Here is a 15,144-nt window from a genome sequence, read left to right on the forward strand (position 1 = left end):
TATAGAACTCTGTGGAATGGCGCCTCTGCAGCGAACTTGTGTTACAACTGCTCGGCTCATGTGCTAGAGACATAGAGACTTAGACTGCTGGGGGGTTCCCATGATGCACTGAGTGTTTCTTTCTCCTTTTGCTCTGTATGCACCACTCTGCATTTAATCATTAGTGATTGATCTCTGCTCCCCTCCACAGCATGTCTTTTTCCTGGTTCTCTCCCTCAGCCCCAACCAGTCCCAGCAGAAGACTGCCCCTCCCTGAGCCTGGTTCTGCTGGAGGTTTCTTCCTGTTAAAAGGGAGTTTTTCCTTTCCACTGTCGCCAAGTGCTTGCTCACAGGGGGTCGTTTTGACCGTTGGGGTTTTTATGCAATTATTGTATGGCCTTGCCTTACAATATAAAGCGCCTTGGGGCAACTGTTTGTTGTGATTTGGCGCTATATAAATAAAACTGATTGATATTTAAGATGGCACACACACAAACCTGGCCTGGTTCATTTTGATCTTCAAGTAGCAAAGTAATATGTAAACTTGGAACATACTGAATTAGCCTCAGTGTACACCCTATAAAATGCAGTGAGAAGGCTACGGGGCAACCAGAAATATTCACAGTGCTTCACTTCTTCCACATTTTCTACAGCCTTATTCCAAAATGGAGTAAATTAATTTTTCCCTCAAAATTCTATTCACAACACCCCATAATGACAGCATGCGGTTTTGTGTGCGGGCGTTGTGAATATCAGGCATGTCCTCATGCTAGAGGAACAGCAGGTGAAGCTGGTGCTGAGGGGTGGTGAACCCAAGAAAAGTTGTGGGTCCAGGCAGCGTCTCGGGTCAGATGCTGAGGGACTGTGCAGCTCAGCTGGCTGGGGTCTTCATGAACACTTTCAGCCAGTCCCTGAGCCAGGCTGCTGTCCCCTCCACTGCCTGAAGTCCTCCACTATCATCCCCCTCCCTAAGGAGACCAAGATCAGTGATCTGAATGACTACCGCCCAGTGGCACGTACTCCCATCATTATGAAGTGCTTTGAAAAGCTAGTCCAGGCCTACATCACCTCCTGCCTCCCCCCTGGGTTCGACCTTCAAAACTTTGCCTACCCCACCAGCAGGTCCACAGTGACGCCATCATCATGACTCTCCATGTTGCTCAATCCCACCTGGAGCAGCAGGGGAGCTACGCCAGGCTGCTCTTCATGGACTTTAGCTCCATGTTTAATATCATCCTCAACAGCAGACTGGTGACCAAGTTGTCAGACCTGGGGGTATCCCACTCCATCGGTCTGTGGATCCTGCACTTCCTGATGGACCGCTCCCAGAGGGTAAATATAGGCTGATGACACCACTGTGGTGGGACTCATTTCTGGAGGGGATGAGACCACCTATAAAGAGGAGGTGCACTGGCTGTCAGTGTGACACAAGAAGAACCTGATCCTGAACACCTCAAAGACAAAGGAGATGGTGGTGGTCTATAGGAGGAAAATGGACATACTGTTACTGGTCATTAGTGGGGACTGCTTGGAGAGGGTCCTCTGACTTTCAGTTTCTAGGCATGTACCTGAGGGACAACCTGACCTGGAGCACCAACACCACGGCCACCATCAGGAAGGCACAGCAGAAACCATTTCCTGAGGATCCTCAGGAACCACCACCTCTCACAGACTGCTGGTGGCCTATTGTTGCTCAATAGAGAGCATTCTGACCTACTGTTTGTGTGTGTGATTTCCAGCAGCATGGTCGCAGACTGTAAAGCTCTCATCACATCCCAGATGATCACCGGCTGTCCTCTACCCTTACTACAGGAATTGCACACCCGTCACTGCCTCAGGAAAGAGAAAAATAATCAGACACCTCCCACCCTGGATACCATCTGAAGTGCTGCCATTAGGCAGATGGTAGGACACAGACAACAAAAACAGACTGAGAAACAAGGTTTTACACAAGAGCCATTTGTGCACTCAACACCGATGTGAAATAATATCTAATAGTAACTCACCAAATTAATAGGTCATAATGAGACTAAACTTTGCACCGGTGATTATGCATTAAGTCTGGAGGATCCTTAGGTACCGCTGGTATGACTATCGAACAAATGGGTTACTTCCGGAGAGTCAGGTGATAATTGTTTGCATCATGAGGGAATGCCAGTTGTCATTTTGGCTATTCAACATGACTACTGCACAGATTGACATTTTCACCACATATACATATTAGGCCATATAAGACTCCATTAAATTTAGGAGGTGATCCGGACCAGGGATCAAGTTTCAGTTTATTATATAGGGTTTGAATAATTACAGTTAGCAGGGCTATGGTGGTCCAGATCGGCGGACGTCATAAATTTGATTGCTCTTGTAAGGGGATGGCTTGTTATCTGCCTGGGTCACTGCCCTCCAGGACTCAAATGTAGTTCCAAAATACACAAGCCTGGAGCAGACCTCACATGATTAAAAAAAAAAAAAAAAAAACCTACCACCACACTTGTTTTGCCTATTAGTATTCCATAGACATGTTTTCCACTTGATGGATGTTAGTGGATACAGTGTTGATGGATTAGGAGCAGGTGTGGTTGCCAGAGACCATTTTCATAGAGAAATGTATTAAAATACCAGGTAAAATTCAATATTTACATACAATGAAATCACACATTTCAAACTATATTGTTTATTTCATATTTGTGCAGAGGCTTTTCAGCAACAAGAGCTTGTTAGATGCAACACATTGTAAATACAGTACTTTTGCCTGTGCTCAGAACAGAGTCACACTAAAGTTACAGTAGCTCACATACTCAGAGGACCACGAATCACAACAACACACAAGAAGCTGAACAAAAACCTCTCCGTTACAAGGACATGAATTGGACTGACACCATTTTGGAGCTAAAGCACAGTGTGAGGATGAGCTGGTCAGTGGTGTACTTGAGATGTACTGCAGCTTCTGACACCACAGACCAGACTTGGACCTTGGATTTCAGTGGTGCTCCTTCTATACCAACAGGACAGGCGACCTAGCATGACGTATGAATATTATATATGAGCATTGATGAACACGCAGAAGACGACCAGCTCAGATGGGGTGTCTGAAGTTCTGGCCAGCAAAATGGGCTTTGTCACCAAGCTCCTCTTCAATCCTGAGTGAGAGTGAAGGACGTGCTGTGTTAGCCGCTAGCATTACCTCAACCATGACTATTTTTGGGCTCAACTCACCTGAGTAGCTGGTTGTACTTGGCCAGACGCTCAGAACGGCACGGTGCACCCGTCTTGATCTGGGAAAGGAATTTACACAAGAACAGACCCATGATTGGAGTTGGGGAGGATGCAACAGCTAGCTTTAAAATGTTCAATAATCTTGATAATTAACCATTTCCACAAGAAAATGTTACCTGTCCAGTGCAGAGACCAACCACAAGGTCAGCGATGAAGGTGTCCTCTGTCTCACCAGAGCGATGGCTGACCATTACACCCCAGCCGTTGCTCTGAGCCAACTTGCATCTAAAACACAAATACATCTTGTTAGCTAACTAGTACTCATCACTTTGACACTTATGTTAAAGTGAGACCAAACCACTGCACAGTGAACACTCACGCATTCAGGGATTCTGTGACAGAGCCGATCTGGTTGACTTTCAGCAGCAGGCAGTTGCAGGCCTTCTCAGTCACAGCCTTGGCGATGCGTTTGGGGTTAGTGACTGTGAGGTCATCACCCACCACTTGGATGGTGGTGCCAGCTGTGAATTTGGTCCATGCCTCCCAGTCATCCTGGTCAAAGGGATCCTCGATAGACACCACTGAGTACAGGAAGCACGGCAGAGCAAGAAATGTCAGTCAATACCTTAAAAAAATGCAAGAGGGAAAAACTCATATCTAGAAAAACCCACCTGGGTAATTGTTGACAAAGCTCTTGTACAGGTCACCCAGCTTGTCAGAAGAGATGTAGCGGTTTGGGTCATCAGGAGACTTGAAGTCTAGATCGTACTTGCCACCCTTATAAAACTCAGAGGCAGCCACATCCATGCCAATAACAATCTTGTCAGTGTAGCCAGCTTTGGCGATGGCATTCTTCAGCAGCTCCAGAGCTGAGAACAAATACAGCAACACAGCAGATGGATCAGAAAATGTGATGTTTCTGGTAAAATCAATACACATGTACAGAGAATGTAAACGGAGCACCTTGACCAGACATTGCAGTGGATCACTGAATGCTTGGTACACAGACGAAACCTTAATTTAGAAACCATATGATAGCTGAGGAGTGATGTTATTAACTAAGCTCTTCCCTGGGAAGCTTAAGAATGTGCTGTTCTTTGGACAGGCTTCTGTCTCCTTCCCCATTTTTGCATTTCTGCTCACCTTCCTTATTCTCCAGGATATTGGGTGCAAAGCCGCCCTCATCACCTACGTTAGTTGCATCCTTGCCATATTTCTCCTTGATTACATTCTTCAGGTTGTGGTAGACTTCAGCACCAATGCGCATGGCCTCCTTGAAGCTGCTGGCTCCCACAGGCAGGATCATAAACTCCTGCATGGCCAGCTTGTTGCCTGCATGGGAGCCACCATTTATTACATTGAAAGCCTAAAGGTGAAGTGGAGAGGAAATGACAGGATGTGCAAGTTAGTAGAACTCTGGCAAAACATGATGGTACTGTGTCATATGACCCCCCTTCAAGTATCGGTCTTAAAATCCTTACAGGGACAGGGAGAATGACTTCAGGGTTGCCTGCCAGGTCAGCAATGTGGCGGTAGAGTGGCACGTCCTTCTCTGCTGCTCCAGCCTTGCACACAGCCAGGGAGACTCCCAGGATGGCATTCGCACCAAACTTGGCTGAAGGAAGTTAGACAAAAATATATTAATGAAACACTCATTTTTTGGCCAACAGTAAGTCAAGTCAGTTTGTCAAACATACATGTCGAGTGCCATTTTTATCCCTCGCCAGTAGGACAAATGCACTAAATCAGTGTACGCGTCTGTGGGTCGCTCACACTTTGTGCCCATAATAAAATTTATTGCATCTTTACCAGATTTGAAGTGGAGATCATAGAGGAGTACAAATCAGACAGTTTGAAATTTTAGCATGACCAGGATTCACCAAAAGTCTTAAGGACAGCCCACTTTACTGAACATGGGACTGATTGACGTGCCCATGATAACGGACAGAATGATCAGATTTGCAGCCAAATTTGACTTGGGCATCCTGAGTATCACAGATGAGCCCAAATACATGCAAGATTGGAATTCCCCAAGGATCACCCACCCACAGTGAGCACCATCTAGGTCTTTTTCCTATATAACTCAGCGCACTAGTGTGCCTACTTTTATATTCAGTTCTTAACGTGCGCTAAACATTTCCCATTTCACTGAGGTATGTAGCTTCTTACACTTGTTGTCTGTGCCATCCATCTCCAACATCAGGTTGTCGATCTTCTCCTGTTCCAGGACGTTCACCTTCTGAATTAAAACGCATAAGACAATATACACCATAATTCCAAATCTAACAATGAAGTAGGTAACTTGGGTTCATTTCATGAATTAACTCGAACACACAGCAAAGGTGTTAATAACAGCATTTCAAAATTGGAGCGTCAAAGCTTTAGCAGTGCAACTCTGAATTTAGTACACAAAATGAATTATGCAGTATACCCAACAATATACAAATCCCCACCTTATACAAGTGTCACAATATTATTCAATTCTTACCATTTGTTCAAAAATTTGAATGAAACAATACCAATGCCTTTCAATTTTTTTTTCCAAAACATGCATAAAAAGTGATTTAGTGAAGATACCAACTCATTTGTTACTACAATTCTGAATTCATTCTGGAGGATTACTGACAGTAGCACACAGTGGTATTAGCCCAACAACAAATGGTCCTACCTGGTTAACCAGTGCAGGTGCAATTGATTTATTGATATGATCAACAGCTTTTGACACACCTGCAAAGGACAAGCAGACCATAACTGACACACAGAGAAGATCATGCAAAGCAGGCAACACAGATGACCACAGACACCTTCATCCACCGTCACATGGAAGTGATTTACAAGTAAGACTACATGAACTGATGAGATCTCACAACAAATGATGGCATTTTCTCTGCAGAGCTGTGAACATCTGTTAATGCCTGCAAAAAGTTAGTTTCCAAAGACACACACAACTTGTACTGCTCTACTCAGCAAAATCACCATCCTGTTAGGACACACTTGATTTACCTGGTTACACAATGCAGGGGCCAAGAACTCATTTATATATTTAACTGCTCTTTTGACCCCTAACAGGTGCAGGGGAGATGGAAAAAACAGAAGTGAAATAGGAAGAGATGAGGACAGAAAAAAAGCAAGTGATGGTAGGGCAGAAAAGACAACAGCTAACCAGCTAGTTTGAAGAGTTATCTCAGTAAATGAAACCGTACCTTTGCCCATGTAGCGCGTTTTGTCATTGTCGCGAAGTTCCAGAGCCTCATAGATGCCTGTGGAAGCGCCACTGGGCACCGCAGCCCTGAAAAGTCCTTGGAAACAGATGGAATTTTGCAAATGTCACTTTCAGACAGCAGTGTGTCAAGTCAGAAATACAGCAACTAGTTTTAATAATAAACAAAATATGTCTGCTGTCAACAGGGCCAAATGTGATTTTGTAAGACATGAAGTGCAGGAGAGACTGCTCATTATTCAAGTAACACGCTTTAGTACAGCATCAGCATCCATCATTTTATCCAGTCAGAATTATTCTGTATTACGCAGCAGAACCCTGTGATGATGGAACCAACCGAGCATGTGCCGAGCAGTCAAGGAAGGATGCCAAGCCATGCCCTCAGGCAGATTAATGCTTTTGGATTCACCCAAGGGAAGACAAATTTCGGATAAGCAAAACCTACTGAATATGTTCAGCAGAACAACAGAAATTGTGAGTCTCACACAAACACCATCTGAGCCCTGAATTCAAGTTGAGCAAAATATCTGAATTCAGACATCACAGCTCTGCAGCTGGAAAAGAGAAATAAAATATGACTACTTTAGAGTCATATCGCATCTACTGTATTTAAATTTTATATCAGTTCTCAAATTATTTAAGCATCAATTTCCTGACAGAGGGTATGGAAAGATTCAACCCATCAGCAGGTTTTTAAGTATCATTTATGTGTGTCACAGTGGCAAAGTCAGTGTCTCCAGAGCTTCTGGAAGAACATCAATGACATCATGCGTAAGAGGTTTTCCTGTAAGCCCTGAATCAGTAGTCAAGCTGGTTATGTAACACATTGAAACATCATTCACTGTGACAGATGTGCTGCAGCTGATACAAAAACAAACCTGAGTGATTCCAAAATAGCTGGAAGCTGCACAAAAACATGAAAAAGAAAAACTGATTTAATATACAGGGTGAACACAAAAACACTCCTTGGTTTCAAATATTTATAATATCAAAAGTCAGATGAATAATTTTACAATTTTGAAGAAGAACCTGCAAAACAGAGAGAAAAAAAAAACTTGAGTTTCTGCAATAGTTGATACCAAAATTGTAAAATTATCCATGTGACTTTTGATATTATATGTATTTGAAACCAAGGAGTGTTTTTGTGCTCACCCTGTACGTTCAACTGTAGCACTTGGTAAGATTTTAAACTAGTGGAAAGATGTGGTCAACTCTTTTCATTTTCACAGCGCTGCAGAGTTTTACAGTATTCAAGGCCATGCAGTCTGGCCAACATGTTTCCATGTCACTGGTCATTCAGACTGCCTCATTAACATTCTCAGGACATTAAATTGGGTTGAGGTTTTCCACCCCCTTTTTGTTTTAGCTCTCAGAACAGAACACACAGCTTCGAAAACTTCAATCACTGCCTGGCCATTAGCTAATAGAATAGAATCGATTGCAACCCCAGGCGCACAAATGAAACAACAGCAGGCTTTCATGCTCAGCAGCATCACTACGTGACCCAGCACACGGTTAGACGAGGGCAAACCTCATTTACGTGGCACCAAAATATCAAAGTTTAAAAGTAGCAATTACTATAAGCGCTTTTTGTGTACTTTCAATACAGTAACGGTGCTGTAGGAACAGTGTGCGATTACAGGAGGGTTTTTTTTTTCCCCATCTGATTCACTCTGAAGGTTTAGCTGGCACAAAGGTGTCGAATGGGCACACTGGTCCAGCTATCTTACCAACAATTCAACTAACTAATTAACCTTGCCACACTACAAAGAAGCAGTGGGCAATTTAACGTCTTAACCTGTATACCGGTTTGAAATTTACAATCTGTTCAGAATTTAGTAAATGCCTCGTACTTTGTTAAAGCAGGAAAGTGTGTTTAAAACACTGGTTTTAAAAGGTATGTTTTTACTTTCACACTGCTCCAAGTCTGGAGAATACACAGAAATGAGCTGTGTGTAATAGACTGACACACAAATGTGCAGTACTGCTTCATAACAGCACAATACCTCTACTGCACAACGGGCTGAAAACATAACAAGCAGCAAATGGGGTTTTGGCAAAACTGTCCACTACTACAAAATGCAGTACCTTTCTTGGTGTAGAGATCAACCTCCACGGTGGGGTTACCACGAGAGTCAAAAATCTCACGAGCATGGATCTTCAGGATAGACATGGTTCTGGATCTGTCAATGAAACAACATGAAGACATTAGTATGCAGTCCCACAGACCGAGCAAACTGATACAAGGTGCCCGGCCACTTACTGAATTAACAGTGAGTTGGCAAAACCTGGACCGTTCAATGACACAGCCAGAATAAAGCTACAAAATAACTACCTGCAGTTTGGAAACAGCAATAAACCATGCTTATCTCAGTTACTGAGCACATAGTCTGTACCAAGCGATGTGGCCTGGTCAAAATAAAGATATTAGTTTCAAGTGTGATTTTATGAAGCAATAAATTCATTGTAGGACAGTTTCATTGACTTAATGTATCAGATTACAAATAATATTGCAAAACCATTTCAGGACTCACTGGAGAGCACAACTTCCAAACAGTGAGAAGGAATTTTAGGGAACAAAAGGTGCGTGACTCGGCATTGTGCAGACTCAGACCAATCCAAAAGTGCCGATATGTGTTGCATCCAAGTTTTTGTTTAATCTCTTGAAGCTCCCCCAACTATCACTTCATATACCCGTAGCAGAGGAAAATAAAAGTTCAAGGCCACAGTTGTGGGCAAAGAAAAATGTTTCACATACATCTGTCTTGCACTGGATTAAAGCACCAACTTGCTCATTTGCTACCTCAGAATGCAGGACAAAGCCAAAGTTGCATCTCCTGCAGAACCCCGTACAATCAATAGAGCCTAATCTATGCTTAAAGGTGTGTGGCATGTGTCCCACATTACAAACAGAGCTGGGGGGAAAGGAAAAAAGAATTCACTCAAACACAGGCCATGTTTTTGTAACTTTATGGCCTCCATTTAAAAACAAAAGGCAACTGATATCACAGCACACGTTGGGGTCCATTCATCATACTCATAGGTGGGAAGTATACATTAAGTTATTATACAGTTGCTTGCAGATTCGATGGGTTAAAAACAAAAAGGGGGAAAAAGAGCGAGCACAATCTTAAAAGTTCAAGTGGTGAGGGTACAGGTTTCCTTAGGCAGATATTCAGCAACTTGTGTCCATCGCCTCTTAAAGATATGCATTTTAAATTGCAGCATGGCAGTCATGTATTCCGTCATGTGAACTTATTTCAGCTTCTGTAGCCCAATGTCAAGGGTTGGAGGGTCTGGTTTCATCCAGAGTAATCATTTTTCTTGCAATCATCAACAAGACATGCAATATGTAATACTGATCTGTGGTGTACATGTTATTGGTAAACATGTCCAGCAGAAACATCTGTGGGTTCATAAGGAGTTCTGCTCCTACAATTTTTTCCACTTTAATTTTCCTCCAAAAGAAATAAATCTTCAGACAATTCCAGAACACGTGTGTAGGGCCATGTTTTTAACTGCTAATCATCTTTCAATGTTCTACTTTACAAGCATTACCGCAAACAGCAAAACACAACTTCTACAGTCAACAAGAAGCACAATGTGGCCTTGATGACTGTAGAATTAATAAAAGTTATGAAGCTTTTTTTTTTACTTTAAATAAAACAATGTGGAATTACTGCATGCAACAACAGAAAAAAAAAAAAAACAGTTTTGTAGTAATCCATATCTGGATGCAGAAATAATCACCTTAAGACTAACTGGCAATTTTTGAAATCAAACTGAAGATCATGTGTCACACAATCAACAAAACCAGCCCAGTTCTGAGCCAGTAAAAGCTAAACTTCTAGTTACGAACCACATTTAACCATTTAAGCATCACTGTATATTTTCCAAATAAGCCTGAGGCATGTAAACTAATGTTTTTATTTATTGATTTTTTTTTTTGGGGGGGGGGGGGGCGGCACCCATTTATGCTGTCACATCCTCAGTAGTTCAATTCTTGTTGCTGCCATCACAACTCAACACTGCACACAAAAAGGTCTCCTACAAAGAAATTAATAAATAATTAGTGATTGATACTTTATATGTTGATAAGGCCTAATAACCCTGACTTGGGTTGTGTATTTGTGTACCAGCAAATCAGGGCTGCTATCCACAAGTTGCATGGTGGAGCAGTGGTGCCTGACAGCAAGACGGGCCTACTTTAGTCCACCCATGCTCAGTGATATTCAGTGTGATGTTTGCATGCTCTACGTGGTTTCCTCCCACCATAAAACCATGCTTGTCAGGTTCTTGCTCACTGAAGATCTTGAGTTGCAGTAGTAAGGTCATTGGCATAAAACTGCCAAATTAATACATGGATCTGTTCTGTGCAGGATGCAAACCAGGACAAATGGATTTGTATGCACTCCCAAAACTGACTGCCATTTCTGGAAGGGTGCTGGGTACTTCAGGTGGTGGAACAATGCTGTAAAACTGACATCTTGGTCTACCTTCTTTTCAATTTTTTTTTTATCTTAAATAGTTTAGCATTACAATTAGCATAAGGGATTATTTTATTGAAATGCATACATGGTTGTACAAATCTGAACAATACTTCTGCTTCAGGATGACAGCGTTGCACACTTCCATTAGTGTTGTGCTCCAGGAAAGAAGCTGTAAGCATGGGTAGAAGTATGGACTCAAGTACCATTCTAATTCTATGCTAGTTGGGTACTGGACTGTTGGTTCCTGACAATTCAGTTTAAGGCCTTATTTTAGGTTAGGGCTGCAACAAAATTATTTTCATAATGATTCGTCAAGAAAGTAAATCAACCAATGATTCAATTAGTTGTTTAGTCAATAACTAGTAGGAAAATGGTTTAAAGTTTGTTTTACAGAGCCCAGGATGATGTCAACAACTGTCTTGTTTTGTCCACAACCTAGAGCAGGGTGGGCAACTTGTTCCAGAAAGGGCCAAGAGGGTACAGGTTTTCTTTGCAGCCACTGACTCCAGCAGGTGATTTCACTGATTAATATCACTTTGAGTAGATGGAATCAGTTAATCAGTGAAATCACCTGGTGGAATCAGTGGCTGCAAAGAAAACCTGAATCCTCTTGGTAGAGGTGGGCAGATCAATCCTAATTTTGATAATATCGATACCAAGGTTGGTATTGATATTGAACGATCCTCGTGTAAAAAGACTGATACTCAAGCTTTTTTCTCTCCCACACACACCGACTGCTGCGCACGCAGATTCATCAAAGTCTACTCTGTAAGAGCAGCGCTGTGCTGTCACAACACAGAGCAGCACACCCTTGTATTGTGGTTTGTCAGCCCTCTACCTCAGGAGATTTTGTTTTAAGTTGTGTTGAGTGATTTTTTTTTAAACAAATGTTGATTGTGATAAAGTATTTTGTTGTCACGTACAATGTTTGGCGAAATTCTATCCTAGGTCTTTTGGATCCTTTGGCTCTATGAAGCTTAAATATGAAAAAGTATCAGTATCTGATACTGGGCCTGTATTTACTTGGTATCGGATCAATACCAAAATTCCCGGTATCGCCCACCTCTACCTCTTGCCCTTTCTGGAACAAGCTGCCCACGTCTGACCTACAGATATTCAGTTTACTAATTTTTTTTTTTTTTAAAGAAAAGACTCAAAACGACGATTCTATTATCAAAACACTTGCTGATAATGGAAAAGCAGCATTTAATCAACAGATTACTATTGAATAAAAATCGATGTGTCTTTCGTTTGGCGAAGCAAGTAGCCGCGCCCCCACGTCTGCTGCATTCAACCGATAGCCAATGACATCGCTCTGCAATTCGTGACAACTAAAAGCTTTAAAAAAATGAAGTAAAAACGAGTGGGGTCGTGATTATTTGATAAACCAGGGAGAAGCTGGCGGATATCAGGCTTGTAACTTGACGCCCTTTCCTCCCCAGACCGCAGTTCTAAATGGAGTGTCACCTCGCCAGCTGACGGCTCGTTTAAAAATAGACAGGGGGCTACAAACTACTCCACAGAAAAGAAGAAGGAAAAAAATAAATAAAACTACATGGTGGTCGATTAAATAAACCAGAGCTTCAAAGACGCCACAAGGGCAGCACTCTTGACTTTGAGGTTACTAGTATCGCAGTCGACCAGCTACACTTTTATTAATAATAATCAAAAGTGGTTTGTTGACTTAAAAACGGCTACCTAAGTTGTAACAATCGTCGTCGTGAAAAGCAACAGCAGACGTCGGATATAATTTAAGAGAGTAAAGTTACCTTAGCGGCCTAACGGTGTGCAAGGACGATGCTAGCTCTTCCTCGTGCGCGCAGACAGAGAAGGAGCGCGCGACGCGCCGGGCTCGACGATAAAGGGACAGAATCGGCAAACAGCGAGAGCGGAGCGACGCCATTGGCTGAGGCGGGGTCACGTGGCACGAAGGCGGGCGCGAGGAGGTGTGCACGATCACAGGCACCGCTCCTCATCCCCTCCCAAGACAAATTCATCGTTTTTTTTGTTTTGTTTTTTATTCTCATCACTGATGTTGTCAGTATCAAGCGTGAGCACCGAATATCGTTGTATAAGTACTGATAGAGGAGAAATACGGTATGTGCCGTTTGAGGTGCATTTGTGTGGAAAATGCGGGTCGTGATGACGCAGAGGAGAGTACGTGCGGTGCGGCAGGCAGGCAGCTGCAGAGGAGTTATTGTTAGTCACGTGACACGTTTATTCCGTTTTCTCCCCCTATTTAGTTTCATCATGAGTCCCAGCAGAAGCTAAAGTACAGTCTTTAGTCTTTGTAATCTTCCTCAACCTCAGGGAGAGCAGCCCTGAAAGTGGATACAAGTTAAATTTGAGGGTCCATGAGTTCATTCATGACACAGCAAAAAAAAAAAAAAAAAAAAAAGCTGCAATATGGATCCCCATAAAATTGTCTGACTTATCTCTTGTTTTGTATGGAATAGTGGCCTTTGTGGCCACCAGGACCCTCGTGAATGGCATGCAAAGGAAAAATCTTCTTTCCATGTGCTTGTCTGAGATGTTCCACTGTGCCAGCGTTCTAATTTAAACTAATATGTGGATAATACCCGCAATCTATTTTGGTAACATATGTCACCATGGCCCAAAATAGGAGGTTCACTGGTCCTCACCTGTATCTACTAGAGGTGGGCAATACTGGGAATTTTGGTATTGATCCGATACCAAGTAAATACAGGCCCAGTATCACCGATATCAATACCGATACCGATAAATCCAAAGGATCCAAAAGACAAAATTTCGCCAAACATTGTACGTGACTACAAAATACTTTAGCATCACAATCAACATTTTTGTTTAAAAAATATAAAATATCACTCAACACAACTTAAAATCACCTGAGGTAGAGGGCTGACAAACCACAATACAAGGGTGCGCTGCTCCATGTTGTGTGACACAGCACAGCGCTGCCTTACAGACAGAGAGTAGACTTTGATGAATCTGCGTGCACAGCAGTCAGTGCGTGTGGGAGAGACTAAAGGCTTGAGTATCGATCTTTTTACACGAGGATCGTTCAATAGCAATACCAGCGTTGGTATTGATATTATCAATATTAGTATAGAACCGAACACCTCTAGTATCTACCAGAACTCAAAATTTCAAAGCTGAACATGCAGTTTTTACAGAGTCACTGATGAAAATTTTGCTTTGACTCATCGACTGACTCCATTATGCACTGTAGTTCTGGGTGAAGCCCGTTTGGGTGTTAAAATCCAACCCCTCGTCTGTGTCTTGAACAGATTATTATTCAGACAGTACACTGGACCATGTTATTCTCCCGGCTCTTTCTGTATTACTGCCCCTCACAAAGTACAAGCTCGAACGATTCCGCACTTTTAAATTTATTCAAAGTCACAATGGAAATTAGGCCTGGTTTCTGAAGAATGTCTTTCATACATGAGATCCGCCCATTCAGAACCAAGAACAATGGGTACAAACAATTTTATAAAACACTCTACGGGTGTAACAAAGGTGGACCTTATTTTGCGAAAATCCTTCCCTTATTGGTCCCTGTGGAAATGCAAGGGAGGTCCCACCCCCTGCCACCGACCCACATGATAACGGGACATTTATGATTTATAATGTAATCTGAACCTCTTTGTCCTGAGTGGTAAAACTGGTTAAATCCAGTTCGACATGCACATTCCAACAGAATACAGCGAATAGTATATGAAACTAAGAATACAATCCTAAGTAAAATAACTACTTTAATATAAAAAAGAGAAAACAATAGTTAAACACACAAATATATCTAACAACCAAAAGTCCCTAAAGACGCAGTCAGCTAGGTAGCTAGCAGGCTGCATTAATAGTAAATGTCCACCAAGTGGAGATATTGCTCCATTTCAAGAACCTTGATTACATGCTGCTGTGACAGACTACGACAAACCTTTGTGCTTATTGTAGTAGACACCTTCCTAATTCCAAGGAACATTTTTATTCATCCTTTTGTTTTCTTTTCTTTTTGTAATCTTGTGAATTACTTGTTACTTTTACCATATTGCTAAGTCTCTATAAGAATAAAATTGCATTGTGTAGGCAAAGATGTTTACTGGTCCTATCCTAACCTATAGATGATAGGCTTCATTTTAAATTGGTCATATATGCAAAATCTGTTTGCATCTAATTTTTGCACTTAAAGACTGTTAGGTTTTCATGTTAAAAAGCTACAAAGTCCCTTAAATCTAGGTCTGTGCATGTAGAAATGGT

General features: G+C 42.2%; 1 protein-coding gene across 2 annotated transcripts; it reads right to left on the reverse strand.

The window, feature by feature from the left end:
• Positions 1-2,634: 2,634 nt before the first annotated feature.
• On the reverse strand, positions 2,635-12,800 carry LOC117513014 (alpha-enolase). Of its 2 annotated transcripts, none has more exons than XM_034173294.1 (12): positions 12,675-12,800; positions 8,504-8,598; positions 6,399-6,494; positions 6,199-6,257; positions 5,365-5,434; positions 4,677-4,810; positions 4,339-4,561; positions 3,867-4,064; positions 3,575-3,776; positions 3,372-3,480; positions 3,196-3,254; positions 2,635-3,119 (listed from the first exon to the last, which is right to left on the reverse strand). In XM_034173294.1, exons 2-12 carry the CDS (start codon positions 8,586-8,588, stop codon positions 3,056-3,058), a joined length of 1,299 nt encoding a protein of 432 aa, XP_034029185.1. In that variant the 5' UTR covers positions 8,589-8,598; positions 12,675-12,800; the 3' UTR covers positions 2,635-3,055. The 2 variants fall into 2 exon arrangements, with proteins under 2 accessions (XP_034029185.1, XP_034029184.1); XM_034173293.1 differs by lacking the exon at positions 6,199-6,257 and adding an exon at positions 5,864-5,922 and having other exon boundaries at positions 12,675-12,798.
• Between the last annotated feature and the right edge of the window lie 2,344 nt (positions 12,801-15,144).

Source organism: Thalassophryne amazonica, chromosome 6 (assembly GCF_902500255.1).
Source record: "Thalassophryne amazonica chromosome 6, fThaAma1.1, whole genome shotgun sequence".
NCBI lineage: Eukaryota > Metazoa > Chordata > Actinopteri > Batrachoidiformes > Batrachoididae > Thalassophryne > Thalassophryne amazonica.